The sequence below is a fragment of the Rissa tridactyla genome, chromosome 3 (assembly GCF_028500815.1).
Source record: "Rissa tridactyla isolate bRisTri1 chromosome 3, bRisTri1.patW.cur.20221130, whole genome shotgun sequence".
Classification (NCBI taxonomy): Eukaryota; Metazoa; Chordata; class Aves; order Charadriiformes; family Laridae; genus Rissa; species Rissa tridactyla.
This window is the reverse complement of record NC_071468.1, coordinates 76,665,165-76,682,065: the sequence shown is the minus strand read 5'-3', so window position 1 is coordinate 76,682,065 and position 16,901 is coordinate 76,665,165. Positions and strand designations below refer to the sequence as shown.

Below are 16,901 nucleotides of genomic sequence, written 5' to 3'. Positions count from 1 at the left end.
GGTTTCAACCATGTCAGACGGTGGGAAATGCACTGATTTCTGTTTTCCCTTGAAGGAAGGAAAACAAGGTTACATAGAAAGCGTGTGGCAGGGCAGAGGACTGAAAAGGACTCTTTGCAGAGCTCATGGCGGATGCCACCAGTATGGGATCATTTAAAAGAAAGGATGAAGATCCTGTTGCCAACGGTGGCTAATAGCAGATGCCCAGCAAAAAGTGGTAAGAACAAGCAAACATGAGAGCTGTGCTTCCCCATTACTCTCCCAGCCTCCGGTGAGCCTCTGCTCAAGGATTTCCTGGTAGCTTTTTGTTTAATTCCCCATAGTGGCTGTTTTTCATGTGAACATCTTTGCTTTTCAGACAAATCCAGCACCTGCAAAATCCCGTGACAATGAGATTTACAGCTTAATTACACCCTGAAAGAAGTCTGCATCTCCTTTTGAATGTGGAAACTCCTTCCCGCAGCTGCATTCGCTGGGTGCTGCTGGGACATCGTTCCCGCTGGCAGCCTGGGCACATCAAGGGGACACTTCCAGAGGGGTCGCGGCTCCCACAGCAAAGCTTTGTGCCACGGCAGCAGCTTCCTGCCCTTTTGGCTCATGCAGCACAGAAATGAGCACTAAGCATACTACAGTGAGATCCTGGTTCACCTAGAATACGCCTGGATGGTTTTTTCCATTCGGAAGAATCGCTTGGGCCCGAGATGAACAGCGGTCCATCTGGTGTAGAAAACCATTCATTGTTCACCATGTTTTATGGAGGATCTGGAAAGGGATGGAGCATACAGGACTGTCGTAGCTCACAGGACTCCAGGTCTGCAAGAAGCAGACTCTTTAATGCCTCAAGTGAATAGATAAAAGAGGTCCTGAAACCATAGCTATGGCAAATACAGCATTGCCAGTTCCTTCCCCACTCTTAAAGAGAATACACTCTGAAATAGCATCAGGGTTGGGAAAAAGCCTGCACAGACGGACTTCTGACCAGGGGAAGACAAGGGTATCCAGGAAGCAGCCAGGACTGCTGCCCAGACTCCAGGGCACACCTGCTTTGCAAACCGGTCTCCTCCCTGCCACTCCCGAGTCGGACCCAGCTTCTCCGGGATGCGGGCACTTGCCCGGTCAGTGAGACAGTCCGTCTGCTGCAGGAATGGAAGACGTGGGCAGACAGAAAATGTACAAGGCTGCTACACTCCCGTGGGCATCGGGTCAATGATTAGGAACGTATCCCATGCTAGCTTTCATTTAAGGTGAAGTGGGAAAGCATTAAAAAAAAACCCCAAACCAGCACATTAGGATAGGTCTTAGCAAACACCAGCCATGAGCTTGATCTCGATGACTAACCAGCTAAGAGAGTAAAACAAGTGTTTTACAAATAAAGAGATGCAAGCCAAACTCTTTCCTGAGTGACTGGCAAGATCGATGCCAGGCTCAACACTCCTAACTTTAACCTGTGAATATACATTCAGTTTGAAAGAGTTTGTGGCCAGGTAGTCATCTCTTCTTCCACCTAGATGCTAAGAAGTAATTGCTGTAAAACACCTACTAGTGCTTTTTAAGTCCCTCTGAGCAGAAAAGAGAGCATAAAACAAGTTAAAAAAAAAGCCCTTGCAAAGTAACGGGTGCTGGGCTGAAGCTTTTCCTTCCAGGATAATTCGCTTTTACAGCTCGTGAAATATTCTGACATTCATTTGTCAAAACCAAGATGCTGGACTGAAGGCCCGCTGGTCTAATGCACACTGCCAGCGTCGGGGCTTCCACGCGCAGAACAGCAAACTCTCTTGAACTTCAGATTGCCGAGGTCAAGAAATGCTACTTGCAGCTAAACCGTGAATGTAACTGGCACGCAAACTAAGTATACACACAACACTCAAATACCCGCTTAACACCGCCTGTTTGCTCCACCCCTCAGGAATTTGCTTCAACGTTCCCCTGAAGAATCAGCCAAAATCTTCAGAAAAAGCCCAAACTTCATAAACCTGCATTCAAAAAAGGAATAGTAAAATCCTCTTAGAGTTCAACTACACCGGGTAACTTACAAATGGAGTAGAAGAAACACACAATGGTGTTAATTGCTCACAGAAATGGATCTTTCTGTAGTCTACTTCTTTTCCTGCTTTTATGTCCAAAACCCTAATCTCATTTTAACATAGTGAGCAGCGAGATGGATTTGCTAAACAGATTACTCTATGTGAGAAAATGAGAAGTTAAGGTGTTTACTGGCTAAGGAGCAAAGATATCTAGAGAACTGCTTTGAAACCGTTTTTCAGGCGTGCATTTTTTTTGCCAAATGGTTCTTGGTGGCAGCTGGACTAAACAGCAAAGCTGAAGGGCTTTCCTTTCAAATTCAAAGCAATCCCAGGCTTCAGTTGCAGCCTTAAAAATGCACACACAGAAGAGGGATTTTTTTTTTCATCTTTAATAGAAATGCATTCACTAGGAAGGAAGCAAATGGTGTCAAAAAAGCAACATTTGTGGTATGAGAAACCACGCGAGCCTCTCAAGTGCAAGTTACAATGTGTGCTGACAGCTTAAGGAACGCAAGTGGAAGATGAATCACTGCTGTGCTATTCTCAGAAGCTTGTTCCTTCATTGGTAATTTGGTAGAAAAGCATAAGGAAAATCCAAACCCCAAAACATCATTCTTTTTACTTACAGCGAAAGCATCAAGCAATCACTACGCGATAGTGGCTCAAGCATAACTGCAGCACCATATTTAATCCTGCAAGAACTTCATAACGAACAAATCAAGGTTCAAAAAAAGAGGTTAGTATTATTTTACTGGTAGTCTTAGGATTTAGCTTGTAACCAGCTATTAAACATTTCAGGATTCATAAGTATGTGGCACAGAAGGACTCGGTGCAAGCTCCTGTAAACTTATGACCAGACAGTATTATGACTGCACATTACAGTATTTTAGAGAAAATCGAAGCTGTTAGGATGAAACCTCCATAATATTTATCATTAACTTAAATTTATACAATTAATCAGTAAGATTTTCACAGATGTTGTAACAAGCTTCACTTGTATTTTTTCATCTGTTCTTGCAGCATCAAGACTTCAAGTTTCTGAAGTACAACTGGAGAATATGATGGTTCTTTTTGGTGGCAGAAGTACACAAACTGTAATTTTCCATTCCAAGAGGAAAAAAGGAAACATGAAAAGCCTAACTAGAGTTTTGCTGTGGGATATTTTCTTTGCATTGGTTTACTCCCACTGTCTACCCTTTTCATGATCCGTTTATATAAAAACTGATCTAGTACTTTGACAAAATGAAGACACTCGCCCGAACACAGCTGAGCCAGCTGAGTAGTCTGGACCCAAACAAGGAATGTCATCCAGAATTTGGGCTCCCCAGAACAAGACAGAATTGACACACTTGTCTGATGGCAGCAGAAGGATGCCAAGGTGATTAAAGAGCTGGAGCACATGATGGAAAAGGCTGAGAGAGCTGGGTTTGTTCAGGCCTTAAGAGGAGAAGGCTTTGGGAGGACCTTACTGCTGTCTTCAATTACCTAATGGCATAGTGTAAAGAAGACAGAGACAGACACTTCTTGAAGGTGCAGCGGTAGGACGAGAGGCAGTGGACACAAACCAGAACACGGGAAATTCCAATTAAATACAGGAAACTTGTTTTCACCGCAAATATGGTCAAACACTGGAACTGGTGGCCTGGAGAGGTTGTGGATATCCATCCCTGGAATCATTCAAAACTCAACCAGACAACAGTGACGTGATCTAGGCGCACCTGCTTTGAGGAAGGTGATGGACCAGCTGGCCTCTGGAAGTCCCTTCCACCTTAAATTATTCTATCATTCTATGCACTAGGCTTTTATGCCAGTGACTCTCTCTGGGCAGTCATATAAGCCAAGCATGTACAAAGATCTTTTGCTTTGCTTTTAAATTCACCTGCACAGGTGAATTCCCTTTTACATTTTTCATTTGTTAAAACATAAAGTATCAACATAAATCACAAGTATGGCATTTTAAAACTGAAGTGATGATTGAGCACATTGCTTTAAGTACCAATGGCATTGCATCTGGATTTTAACACACTGGTATACTATGTGAGATGTTACCAGTAGCCAAACTTGAAAATGCAAAGCACGTATTCTGTCATGGCATTTTATTAAGAAGTCAAATCTTTTGTGTTAGCAGTCAGTCAGTCAGTCATTGAAAACAATCTGTACACATCTAATCTAGTCAGCAAAAATAGCTGTCCAACTGCAACGCAATATGCCCCATTTATATAGCTCATTATGCTCTGAAGTGATTCTATTCATTGTTCAAGTCCCCACAAAAACAATTACCAGCTTTTACATATATTAAAAGTAACATTACATTCTGCTCTCCAAAGTACAAAAAATAACACTTTAAATACACACTGGCTCTGAAGCTTAGACTGAGTCCTGTCAGGAAGAGAATTTTGCACTTCAGTAGACAGTGCCTTCAACATCAAGAGCTCTTCAAAGTGCTTGGCAGAGCGTGTGAACGCTATCCCCACTTACTAGATGATGAAACTAAGGCACAGAGGTCAGTTACCTTGACCACAGTCAAACAGGGAGTGAGCGGTAGAACTAACAGAGCAGAATTTGGGCTTTTCAGTTGTCCAGAGTAACCACCGCATCTCCTTGCCACTATTCAAGTGCAACGGCTTAACCACTTACAAGGAGCAAAACTTGTATAGCATACAGCAAACAGAAGGGAAGATCCAGGGCCAGTCAAAAGCTGCAATAATTTCAACCCAAAACAAACAAATTTGGTAGTCAATAAATCAAAATGCACTTCAGGGAATGATCACATAGAAAATTACATGTTAACCTGCAGAGAGAAAGATCATTAAACATAAGACATATGGTGTTAGCTTTGCAAAAAGTACCAGTTTTCTTAAGCTTGACAGTAGTTCAGGTAACGTTGACTTCATCAGAAAAGTTGTACTTTCTGATCAGCAGACATCTTAAACACTGTTCTTCTACCAGCAAGGTACACTCCTCTGGAGAGTCACACAGAAATGCAAATAAGGGGCCAAATATCTCCTCAACAGGCATGGATGTGTATGAGGCACAAAAAAACAGGTTAATCGCTTGTGAGGTATGGACTAAGTGGTAGAGAAATACCAATCTGGAAAAATAAAAAAAAGTCTAAAATAAATAAGGTTAAGAAAACTGAAAGCCACCCATCAAAAATCACCAAGAAATGCATCCTCAGAGAGATTATGCTGCAGAAAAAAGAGTATGATACGTGTAATCACTGCCTGGGTGAGAAGCATGCTATAGCCTAGCTCTCTGATGACAAACAAGCATTTCAGAAAGCCTGTCCTTGAATAGGATGCTCATGAGATGACTCATTTACTGACAGAGGCTGCTGATGGGATTCAGAAACAGGTACGCTTTGATTCTGTTCTTCACTGATTTGATGCGAAGGGACGGTATCTTGGCTAGAGTGAGACTGCTGACTTGAGTCCTGAGTCAACTGCACGTGCTGAGCTGGATGGGAAGATGCTGCTAAGTGGATTTCTTCATTTTGTCCTTGATGAGCGTGGAGATGTTCTAGTGCTTCCTTAGAAAGAGTGATGACATGCATTTGTTCAGGTGGAGCAGTCTCTATTTGGTTTGCAATCATATCGATACTTTGGATTTGTTCCGCTTGCTCCTGCTGAGCTGAAAGCAACAAGTTTTGCAGCTGCTGCGGTGGCTGAGCAAGCAGCGTGAGGTTAGCAGCCTGATCTGTCGTCATACTTGGGGCATTTTCTGCAGTAACAATACTAATGCCTTGATTATGACTAGGCATGAAGTTTATATTATGTACTGCATCTGTAACCAGTAGTTGAATTTCCTGCCCTCCAGAGGTGGCAAGTTGATACTGCTGCAGCTGAAGAATGTTTCTCACTTCTTCTGAATTAGTGTTGGTGCTCGGAGCAACGCTGGCTTCCTGAAACTGCTTTTCCTTGCTATGAATTTTCAAATGAGACTTCAGGTTGTCCAGACGAGCAAACTGCAAACTACATTCCGGGCAGGAGAAAGGCTTTTTGCCTGTGTGTAAGATACAGTGTCTTCTCTTAGCACTGGAATCGGAGAAGGATTTTCCACATATACTACAAGAATATGGCTTTTCTCCTCTGCAAAAGAGTGCATTTGATCTCATTAAAACACTCATTTTGATAGTGATGTTTACTGCAACTTATTATAGAATAAAAAACTGAAATTATTATTCTGTTTTCCTAAATTGTAAGCACTTAATAATAGTGATGTTTAAAATGTTCTCTATTTGACTTCCTAATTATTTCTATTTGACTTCACAAACTGTACTTTCATTAGTACATACTCAAGAGCTACAGAGATAACATAACCGCCCTCCTGTCATAATACCAGAGGTACAAATTCTATGCTGATAGACCTCGACAAGAATGCAACAACTTTGCACAACTGCAAGCACTGGCCGTTTAAAGAATGTTTATTAAGAGCATGGGCCTTAAAACAAAAAGAAGTGTCCAAATCCTAACTTGCTGCCCAACTCAAAGGGATGAGAAATTTTACTGGAAATGTTTTCTTTTACATAAGGCCCACAACAGTTCTCCAATGATTTCAAAATCTTACACATCTTTATGCAATACATCATGCTGACATGGGTAAAAGATAACTAATGCTATTAAAGAGACATGATAGAGTATAGGGAGACAGGACAATGCTCCAGTAACATTGTTACACCATGGCTACTGTTCTGCTGTCAACCAAAAATTCATGGTAGTTTTCACGTAAATAATATAGCAGTAAGTATATTGCCATTAAATAGAGACAATACACAAAAGAGGAATCTTACCATGTCTTGGCACACTAGTATTTAACAGTGCGGTACTTTCCACTACCAATTATTTCTTTAAAATAGATTAAACAAAAATATCAATCTTTAACCACCCATTCAAAATGCAAACAAGCCCTGACCATTCTATAATTGAACAAGCACTACATACAGGTATCAGTTTTTCATTACATTCTTTAAAAATGTAACTTCTAATTAGACATACTCTACCTGTGAATTCTAATGTGGGTCTGAAGAGAACTTTTAGCTGTAAATGATTTGCCACAAATTTCACAAGTGAAGGGCTTCTCACCTATCAAAAAGAAAGTTGAGGTTACTTTTTATATAGCACTTCCCATCAATATATTAAACATTTTATATTTTACCATACGCAGTATCAAGCGTGTAATGTCAAAGCCTCATGCTTCTTTCATGGGTCAGGACAGATATCTGAAATTGAATACACTCACTAGTTCAATGACGGTGTAGTATTTTAAATGTACATCTCTGATGTTTCTCTCCCCTTTGAAGATAAAGAATTAGGTGACCCAAACCCTCACAGCAACAAAAAACACACCTACGACACAGATGCAGGTGTTCCACACGGAACAGGCAAGTTTGAGAAAGGCTGACCCTGAACTAGCAGGCATTAATGTTAGGCTGACATGCCACACCATGCAGATGAGTAAGCCTGGATTTCCAAACATGAAAAGTGAATCCATTATCTTAACCAGCTGGTTGTCTTCCTATAAGGCTCCATCATCCTAAACCTATGACATCCTAGGAACACCAGTCAGAAAAAAATTAAATTATGGTGGGTTGAATAAACTCTGGGTTTCGGTTTTTTTACTGCATTTGGAATTCTTGTGTCTAATTGAGCAGAAGCAGAGAAGCCAAATTAAGCAACAAAAAGGTTAACAAGAAACAGATACTACCCAACAAAAGCAAATCCTAATTCAGACCATAATACATCCTTATCACACTGAACTTTCTTAAAGACACTAGACACGAGAATTCAGATCCCACTGTGGTACTTCACACCATCCAAGCATGCTAAAACCAGGGATGGGGCAGCAGCCGGTTTCCAAGGAAGTCCATTCTTTCTATCACATTTAGTAGAGAACTGCAACGCTTAGCAGCTTTCACGTGGCTTTGGAGGGCAGGGGCAAAGCATGAGAGAACAAGAAACATCTGTCAGAAGGGATCTCTCATCTGCTAGTCCCAGCCTCCTACTGAAAACAGGGGCAACTTCCTAAGTAGACTGTACTCTCATGAGATTCTTCTGCCAAAGCAGTCATACCAATGTTAACATCTGTTCCCAAATTCCTTAGAATTTTACTCTTTGCTTTTGAGATGGGACAGATCAGTTGCTATTTCTACATCGTTAATACTGGTATCTGGCCCGTATTTTCTGGAAGCAAAATATATTGCAAGCCAGTTTCTGCTAGAACTCATCTTAATTAATCTACTTTTGCAATTTACCTTGCTACTATGCTTCCTCTTCTCATTTCCCACTACAATTATAGAGCTGTATCAGCTTCAGAAACAAAACTGTTATGTGCGTCAACAAACAATATGTTCTCCTCAATAGAAAATGCATTATTTATAAGTATCACAAGTTAACGCTATTCTGGATACACCAAAAGCTCCCAAAGGCACAAGTTCTGACCTCATCCTATCCCAGGGAATTTAAAGCCGTGTTATTTGCACTGAGGAAGAGAAGGAAATGAATGAGATACATTACTTGATCTTGTGCATACTTTACTACAACCGCAGGCAACATACTTAAGAATAATTTGGTTTGGGGAAGAAATAACCACAACTGTTTACCGCTATTTTAAAAGAAAAAAACATTTACAAGTGATCTTATGAACTTACCCTTCAAAGAAAACCTATTTTAAGAAGCTTATGCCTTGTTATCACAAGATGTTAGATCAACATTTTTATGCCTGCTATCCAGCCATTCGAGTATCCCCTAGCCCTCTAAATCTCTTAAAACACCCTCTGATGCACTTGCATTAAGTCATCCCTCCCAGCCCATCTCCTGCCAACATCTGGTTTATTACAGCGTAATAAAAAGGCAAATGGAAATAATTATTTTTCTGCTCAGCAGCATTTTTCATAAGCACCTACCCCTCACAGACAGGGGTGCCCAACTCATTTAGGACATACGCCTTCTGTTACTACTTAGCTCACTCCAAGCCCCATGCATGCTGGATGCGCCTCTCCTGATAAACTGAATTCCCAGTCCACGATTCTACCACAGGAGAGCTAACTGGCATTTTCTGCAGCAGGCTTTGTAAGAATGGGGGAAAAAAAAGCTTTTCCTATAATAGGCACCGCTTCTGCACTGTTGTAATACAAACTTTTTTGTGCTCCTGATTCTTGATGCCAAATCCCTTCATTTGCAATACAGGCATCATTATGTACAAGTAGAGCAGAAGTTCATCCCACAGAGGCAAGTGCCATTTGCCTAGCACTGTTTTGTTTGTATTACTTCAAGGAAAAATAAAACCAAAAAACCCAAACATGACGGACAACATTACCTGTATGTGTTCTTAGATGTTTCTTTAACTGAGCTGCATCCATGAATTTGCGACGACACTGGTTACATTCCGGCAGTGAACGGCCTTGTCGCAATAATAAAAAAAGTGTCAGTGTATCTCTTCAGTGATCTTTGTTAAAGCACTTTCCTGTAAAATAACCACTTTGATATAATATAGAGATAAAACAAAAGGTGAATCACTGCCTCCACCCTATGTTAATTGTCACACTCCTATTTCTCTATTTAATATTATCATGGGAAAAGAGGGGACTGACACTTGCTCCCCCCAAAACTCTTGAAGCTTTGTAATTTCTGAGTTTTTCCATCACTTCCTGTATCCATAGCTTATCTCCATCCTGCTCCAGAAGTGAGGACACTTCTTAAAGCTTGTTTGCCGTTACTAGTCCAAAGTAGTAGTAGTGGGAAACTACAAGACAACTTGCACAACAGGCAACAGACACAATTGTTTACACAATTCCTAGTTTCTATGTAACACAGACAGCAGGGCTAAAATAATCAAGTTGCACGTCAAATACAGTGTAACTAATTTTTAATCATCATAAGAGTCCTTCTCGATTAACTGTTTTTCTAAACATTCCATTTATTATACACCATTTTGTCTTTTTCACCCTATTTGTTGTTATATCAAGATACCATGCATCAGGGTAGCAGAGACTAAATACATCGCTGAAGAAGAATTTTCAGCCTTAACCAATCTTTAGGAGGACAAATCAGCATGGCCTGTAAGCCAGCTCTTCGACCCAGACTTGTTATACCTGTGTGTACTCGATAGTGGCTCTTGAGCTGCCTCTTTTGGCTGAAGTATTTCCCACACTGATCGCATGTAAAAGCCTTCTGCCCTGTAAAAAAAATCACTTATTAAAATGTAAGCCACATTCAAAGCAAGCATAAGGAAATAAATAAACCAGCACACATGAGAGAGAGCAGAAATACCTTTTCTAAGAAAGGCAAATTCTTGGGGGAGAGAGGTTATGTGTGCCCTAAAATATTTACCTGTATGCAGGCTCATATGCTCCAGAAGAGAATGCTTTGTTGTCAGAGCCTTACTGCAGATGGTGCATGTGTACGGCCTTTCTCCAGTGTGCATCCGCTCATGGACTTGAAGAGAATGCTTCTGGGAAAAGCCTTTGCCACACTCGCTGCACTTAAAAGGGCGCTCCCCTAGAAGCAAAACATTACATTTCTAAGTACAGATGCATTATTTCTCAGCAGATATTCTAAGCTGATAGCGAGATGGACTGCAATGTAGTAGCTACTAAAAAATGTTTTTTTGAGTAGTGATAACCAGAATTAAGAGACAAGCTTCCCATAGCAATAAAACAATTCTTTAAGTATCACCACATAATTCAACTTTAAAACAGAGAAATGATTAACTAAACTGCAATCAAGGTAAGACATAAAGGCTAACGAGATCTGCTGACAAGAATAAAACAGCGAACACAGGAGACACGCCACAATTTGGCTCAGCATGCTATTTCGGACAGTTCTGCCTGTAGACAACAGTCCACATCTCAACAACTAGGTCGCATTTAGCAACAAGTCACTCAACCCTAACCCAAAAGCAGCAGTCTCTTAATGCCTACCTGTATGACTCCGCTGATGAATAGCTAAGAAGTGATTATATTTAAATACTTTGCCACAGTCTTTACAGCGAGCTTCAGAACCTGCACGTTTTCTTTTGCCATCAGTTCTCTTTGCCAGTCCTTTTTCATCCTCATCACCGAGAAGTTTATAATCTTTTAGTTTGATTGATCTCCTTATTCTGCGTTTGCTATAACGGCTCTGAGTGCTCTGTATTCCTTCAGATTTGGGATCGTAATTCTCATCTTTCTCAGCTGACAAGTCGACCGCAGCTTCTGAGCCACAAGCAGGTTCGGTTTCCTCTGTATCTTTCCTCGCTGGACCCTGTTCGCTGACAACTGTTTCTTCTTCTGCAGTGTCTTTTTTCAAAAAATTTTGCTTATTTTGCATGGAGTTGTTCTCTCTCAGCTGCACATCTTCGGCAGAATTTGCCGCTGATTTTTCTTCTTGGACATTCTTGACTTTCCTCGGTCGCCCTCGTTTTCGCTTTGGTGGATCTTCATTTTTCTTGTCGCTTGCAATAATGGCTACAGAGGCTCCACTGTTAGCTGGAGCTGGTAACGCATTACTTGGGCTACGGCTGGCCTGATAGTCTGTGCAGGCCCAAACCAAGTCAGTCACTTTCAGCAGTTGCGCAGTAGCCAGAATTTGTTCTGTGTTTTTTTCACTGGCACGGAGGCAACCAGTGTAGATAAATTCTAGCAGCGCTCCAAAGGTGTCTGCAACCATTCCCTCCAACATGTAAATCGACTGCCCTATTTCACCCTCATCTACAAACATCATTGAGAAGTATTCACTGCTGGCAGCAAGCAAAGCTTTATGGGCTCTGAACTGCACATTCTCCACTATTAGGGTAATGTCACAAAGAAAATCCTTTTTCCTTTGTTCTTCAAAATTAGCTAGAATGGTATCTTTGTGAGCTTTGGAGTGGATGACAACCAGTTTCTCAGACGCGTCGGGAGCCATTTCTGCCATTTTTACTGCGCATATGAAAGGAGGTGCCTACAGGAACAGAATAGCTTTAATTAAGAAATATTGTATAAATCTGCATTATAAAACACCAAATATCATTTACTTTACTAGGCAACAGAGTTCAATAGTTTGTGAAACAATTCTGAGGCCTCTGAACTTTCTTTAAAAAATCACCACTAATGCTGACACAGATTTTCTTCACTAAGTGTTTTTAAATCCTAAGAAATGAATACAAATAATTTCTTCCCAGATCAGAACTACTGCATATTATTTCACTTGTTTATCTCTGATGTACTGTGAACTGCATAGCATCTAAAAAAATGGCTACCCCTTCTGAAAACCCCTTTCACCACTAAAACAATCAGACAAAAAGAAGTCTTTGTTCACAACTCCTAAGTGGAAACAAACAATAGTAAAAAAAAGGTCAACTGCAGCTTCATCCCTGCAGATGCCACATTTCAGATTATTCAGGGCCAAGGCTATGAATTCCTGCAACCAATGACAAAACTTCACTGGCATCAGTGTAGCAGACTCCATTCCTTTTGTCATGGTTTTGGCTGGATTGGCCAAGCAGAGCGATAGATGGCCTTCCCCCGCCTCTCTCCTCAGAGAAGAGAGGAAGAGATAAGGAGATTTACAAGTTTAGAAAAAAGAACTAAACTACTTTAATGAAAATATAAATAAGAAAATAGTAAATAATAATAGAATAATAAAAATTAAAGAAAAAAAGTATACAATATATACAAAACCGTATCCAGCTCCCAGGACGATGATCGCGTCACCAGCAGACACAGGGAAAGTCCCAGACTGGAGTCAGCGATGGACAGAAGCTGAATTCCGGAACTAGAGTCAGGGATCAAAGGCAGACAAACAGACAGGGTCTCCTCAGACGTCGGCCACTGAAGGAAAAACGGGCCAGAGCCCCCTTGCCCCTTTGATCCCTCAGCTTTTAAACTGAGCGTGATGCATATGGGATGGAATACCCCGTTGGTCAGTTTTGGGTCACCTGTCCCGTCTGCTCCTCCCTGCAGGTGGGACCCCTCTACGCTTCTCCGCTTCCGACCCTCGAACAGGGCAAACAGCGAAGCGAGCTGACCTTGGTTGTTATAGCAATAAGTCTAAGCAAGAGCCTCTGTGCATACCATTCCTTGGTACAATCAGGTCTTATCACTCTGGGAGTGAACAGTTTCTGAACAATATGCTGTTAATTTCAGACTTCGGTCAGTTAGAAGAGGCCCAGCTAAAAAGTAAAATTACAGATCAGAAAATTGGTTCTGTTTTACCTCAAACCAGGACATTCCACCCCTTATTCCATACCATTCCATACCATACCAGGATACCTTCTTTTATCCATTTCTATCCTTCTGAAAATTTCTCTTTCAGAACACTTACTTGCTAAACCTCAGGCTATGGAGGCGGGCAATAAAAGCTGAACAGCAGCAGCTTTTTCTAAGAGCTCTGTCTAAAATAGGGTCAACTATGCTATTAAACACCCACATGGCTTGCCAAGCTCCTTTAATTGTAAAAATGCAGAAAAAACTAATAAAAAAAAAATAATGCAGCAATTTCAGAAGAATGCACCAAATAATACTATGCAAGAGATGAGCCAAAAATGTCCATTTCAAGAGGATCAGCCGAGCCAAACGTGAAACAGGTTAGGTACCTGCCATCTTAAAATATAAAGCTGTCATTTTAAATACAAGCATGTATTTAAACAGCAATCAGTGAGCGCAACAGTTCTGATTACTGACGGAATGCTGTATGGAACAACACAGACTTCAGATACCTAAATGCTAGGGAGATGGCCATCTTTAGCCCCATTCAGCTACCAAACAGTTCATGCCGGAGCCAAATGGTGTATCTGGGAACCTTACTTTCTGGAGGATGCCTGCCTGATGTTACTGGGGCACCCTGCAGCACGGCTTCAGATCTGACACCACCCTGCCTTAACAGGGGACGACAGGAACCTCTGAAGAGCTGCTGCCGACTCTGCCTGCAGGCATTCCCTAAGACCAGACAGGGCAGTAGGTGTTTTGTGGGTTTTGACCACATGAAGGACTTTGGCGTTCGATGACGATTTTTGACTGCAAAATCCCGATCAGCGTGCTCACCGAAGAAAGCCCACTAACTCTAGCATAAGCCTGCGTGTAAGGGGAATGCACCCGTGCTGCCCGCAGCGTGCTCGGACACGCTCAGTTCACCTGCTGATGAGCCGTGGAGGGGCTCAGGAGCAACACCGGCGTTTTGGGGGGCTGACCACGACTACCACAGCACGGCCGAGCAGGGAGGGCAGGCCCCGTTGCGGGCGGGCACGAAGCGGCCCCCGGCGCGGGGACTGGCGGCACCGCGACCTCCCCGCCGGCCGCCCGCCCGGCCGCCCCTCCAGCGCCCCACTGAAGCCCCGCGCTCCGTAGCTCGCCCCCGCAGGCTTTGCCCCCCACACCCCCGTCCCGGGGAAAGCCGCTCGCCCCCTCAGTGGGGCGAGGCGGTGCCGGCGGAGGCAGCGGCCCAACTCGGCGTTGCCGGGGGCTGCCCGGCCTGAGGTGAGCCGCCGGCCCGGACTCCCCCAGCGCGGCTGCCGCCGGCGAGAGGGGTACTGGGGGGGATGGACGGGGGGGGGGGTGTCTCCCGGCGGCGCCCGGCACTCACCGCTCCGCCGCCAGGTCCCCCCTGCGCAACCGCCGCCGCGCTTCCGGCCCGGGCGGCAGGCCGCGCGCCTTGCGTCCTGACGTCGAGCGCAGCGCGGCGCGGCGGCAGCCTTTCCCTCCGCCCCTCACGCGTGGGCCGCCCCAGCGAGTGTCAAACGAGGCCCGACTTCAGACAAAAGATTTTAATTTTAATATTTCGTGCCCGAGAAAAACTGGTTCTAGGGAGGGCGGCGTCGTTCAGCGGCCACGCCGCGGCAGGATGATGGAAAGTACACACCGGGAGGGTGAAGGAGAACCTGCGGCCTGCGCTATGGCAGGCCGGGGCTGGCGCCCTTGAGGGAGAGGAAAGCCCGCAGCCGGCCGTCGAAGGCGGGGGGCCTCAGTCCCGGCTGCCGGTAGGGTCCAGCCATGGCCGCCGCCAGGTAGGGGAGGAGGCGGCATTGCTCCATGAAGCGCCCCAGCTTCCTCTGGTAGGCCTGCCGTGCCGGCGCCGGACTCCGGGGATTGTGGCCTGCAAGAAGCGGAGCCGTGTCTTAGTGTCAGCTTCGTGGAATGGCGTCACGGAAACTGTGAAATGTTTTTATCTGCGGTACAGATCATAGAATCATGGAATAGTTTGGGTTGGAAGGGACTTTAAAAGATCATCTCGTTCCAGCCCCCCTGCCATGGGCAGGGACACCTCCCACTAGACCAGGCTGCTCAAAGCCCCATCCAGCCTGGCCTCGAACACTTCTAGGATGGGGCATCCATCCAGATAACAGTGCCCGGGGCTGTGCCCATTGGCATCAAACCAACAACAAATCAAAAGTCTGGTGTTTCAGAAGATCCCAGGTCCCGGAGGGTAACAATACTCTGAAAGATCAAGGCGTTCGTGAAGAAATAACAAAATGCATGCTCAGCCACCATCAGCTTGCCATCCCTCAAGCCACGAGGCAATGGCTGACGTGGGTGGTGCAGCGCGTACCCTGAACTGATGCTGCTGGGGACAGTCTGGGCACAGCATGGCTGGCATGGGGCGCTGCGTCCCTGGCACAACTGTGCTGTGACCTGTGCTTTGCCCATAAAAAATCAAGAGCTGACTGCTATTTCAGAGGAGGAAGGAAAGATCAGGGCCAAGAACTTTACAGTGAAGATAGTATTGTTTCTTTTCTTTCTTGCCTCTCTGCCCTAAGCCATCTTTTGGCATACATTAGTATTGAGTGCCAATCCTCAGAGTATTCTTTATTATTTTAATTGTTACACTGAGGCAAAGGGGAAGGAGTGATTTAAGACAGCCAAATCATAACCATTTTTTTCCCTGTAAATGGTACTTTCATTACAAAATCTGGATAGTATGAAGGAACTGTGCCATGAGACACTTCACTTCAGCCCACTAGCTTTAAATTGTAGACAACTGCGTTTAACAGCTTCTGAGTGATTTTTCAAGTATAGCTGTACGTAGAGTTCTTACAGGAGTCAAGTTTGAAGGGCACTAAATCACTCTAGTGATGTATGGTTTCCTGCTCTTTTTTCCAGGAGTAAATCTCTCAGCATTTATGATTGATCGCCCTTACCTTCTCTTCTTGGATACTGAATGCAATCCAGTATTGTTAGAAAAAGCTGCAGGAGCAACTAAACTATTGTTTCTTGTCCCCTATTTAAATGTGAGATTAGAGTGTGACATATGTTGAAGATGAGAAAGTCTTACTTCAGACAGAAATAGGATTTAAAAAATTTCCAGACGACCACAGCTTGAAGCACTTCGAACAAGTTTTTGATCAAGGACAGTGTGGCTACTCTGAAGAGACACACAATAATAAATAACGCTGTATTTGCAAAGGAGTTTTTTCTGTGTACTTGAATGCTGTATCTTAAAGTTGGAAGCAGTTCTGCCCTGTATTAGAAGAAGATAACTGGTTTTCCTGGATTCCTATGGTCAACCTGTTTGTCACTGCATGAGGAGAAGAGATTTGTGCACTTGCATAACCTTTGCAGTTCATCATCCAGTGCTAATAATGATTTAATGATGCAATATATGAGCAAAGCATTCCTAGTGTGGACATTGTTACGTTTGCAAAGCTGTGCTAACAATAGAATGAAAACAGTCTTTGTGCATGAAACAAACTACAGTATAAAAGCAGTTTTGCTGGCTTAAGAACTGTACATTTATACAGGGGTTTATGGTGCACCTACACTGTTCAGTGGTCTTCCTTAACAAAGCTATGCTATCAAAAATCTGTGATAGTCCAAGAAAATTCTGGACGGCTCTGGAAACTGCATGAGGAAACACAGGATGTGAAGAACTTCAGACAAATAATAAAGATTGCCATTATGTAAAAGAATAAGTAAAGATTCAAAATAAC

General features: G+C 43.4%; 2 protein-coding genes across 10 annotated transcripts in view; both read right to left on the bottom strand.

Annotated features, from left to right (window-relative positions):
• Nucleotides 1–4,415: 4,415 nt before the first annotated feature.
• ZBTB24 (zinc finger and BTB domain containing 24) lies at nucleotides 4,416–14,621 on the bottom strand. 9 transcript variants are annotated; one of them, XM_054196335.1, is made up of 8 exons: nucleotides 14,561–14,619; nucleotides 12,647–12,754; nucleotides 10,942–11,941; nucleotides 10,352–10,519; nucleotides 10,114–10,197; nucleotides 9,339–9,422; nucleotides 7,024–7,105; nucleotides 4,416–6,112 (listed from the first exon to the last, which is right to left on the bottom strand). In XM_054196335.1, the coding sequence occupies exons 3-8, from the start codon at nucleotides 11,912–11,914 to the stop codon at nucleotides 5,299–5,301; spliced, it is 2,205 nt and encodes a 734-aa protein (XP_054052310.1). In that variant the 5' UTR covers nucleotides 11,915–11,941; nucleotides 12,647–12,754; nucleotides 14,561–14,619; the 3' UTR covers nucleotides 4,416–5,298. The 9 variants fall into 9 exon arrangements, 8 of the variants coding, with proteins under 8 accessions (XP_054052310.1, XP_054052311.1, XP_054052312.1 ...); XM_054196336.1 differs by having other exon boundaries at nucleotides 12,661–12,754; nucleotides 14,561–14,613; XM_054196337.1 differs by lacking the exon at nucleotides 12,647–12,754 and having other exon boundaries at nucleotides 14,561–14,621.
• A 207-nt stretch (nucleotides 14,622–14,828) lies between these two features.
• Nucleotides 14,829–16,901, bottom strand: part of AK9 (adenylate kinase 9) — a 75,422-nt gene continuing 73,349 nt past the window's right edge. Inside the window, exon 38 of the mRNA XM_054195285.1 lies at nucleotides 14,829–15,070. Within this exon, the coding sequence (XP_054051260.1) occupies nucleotides 14,868–15,070 (203 nt within the window). The 3' untranslated portion in view covers nucleotides 14,829–14,867. The remainder of the gene's footprint in view (nucleotides 15,071–16,901) is intronic.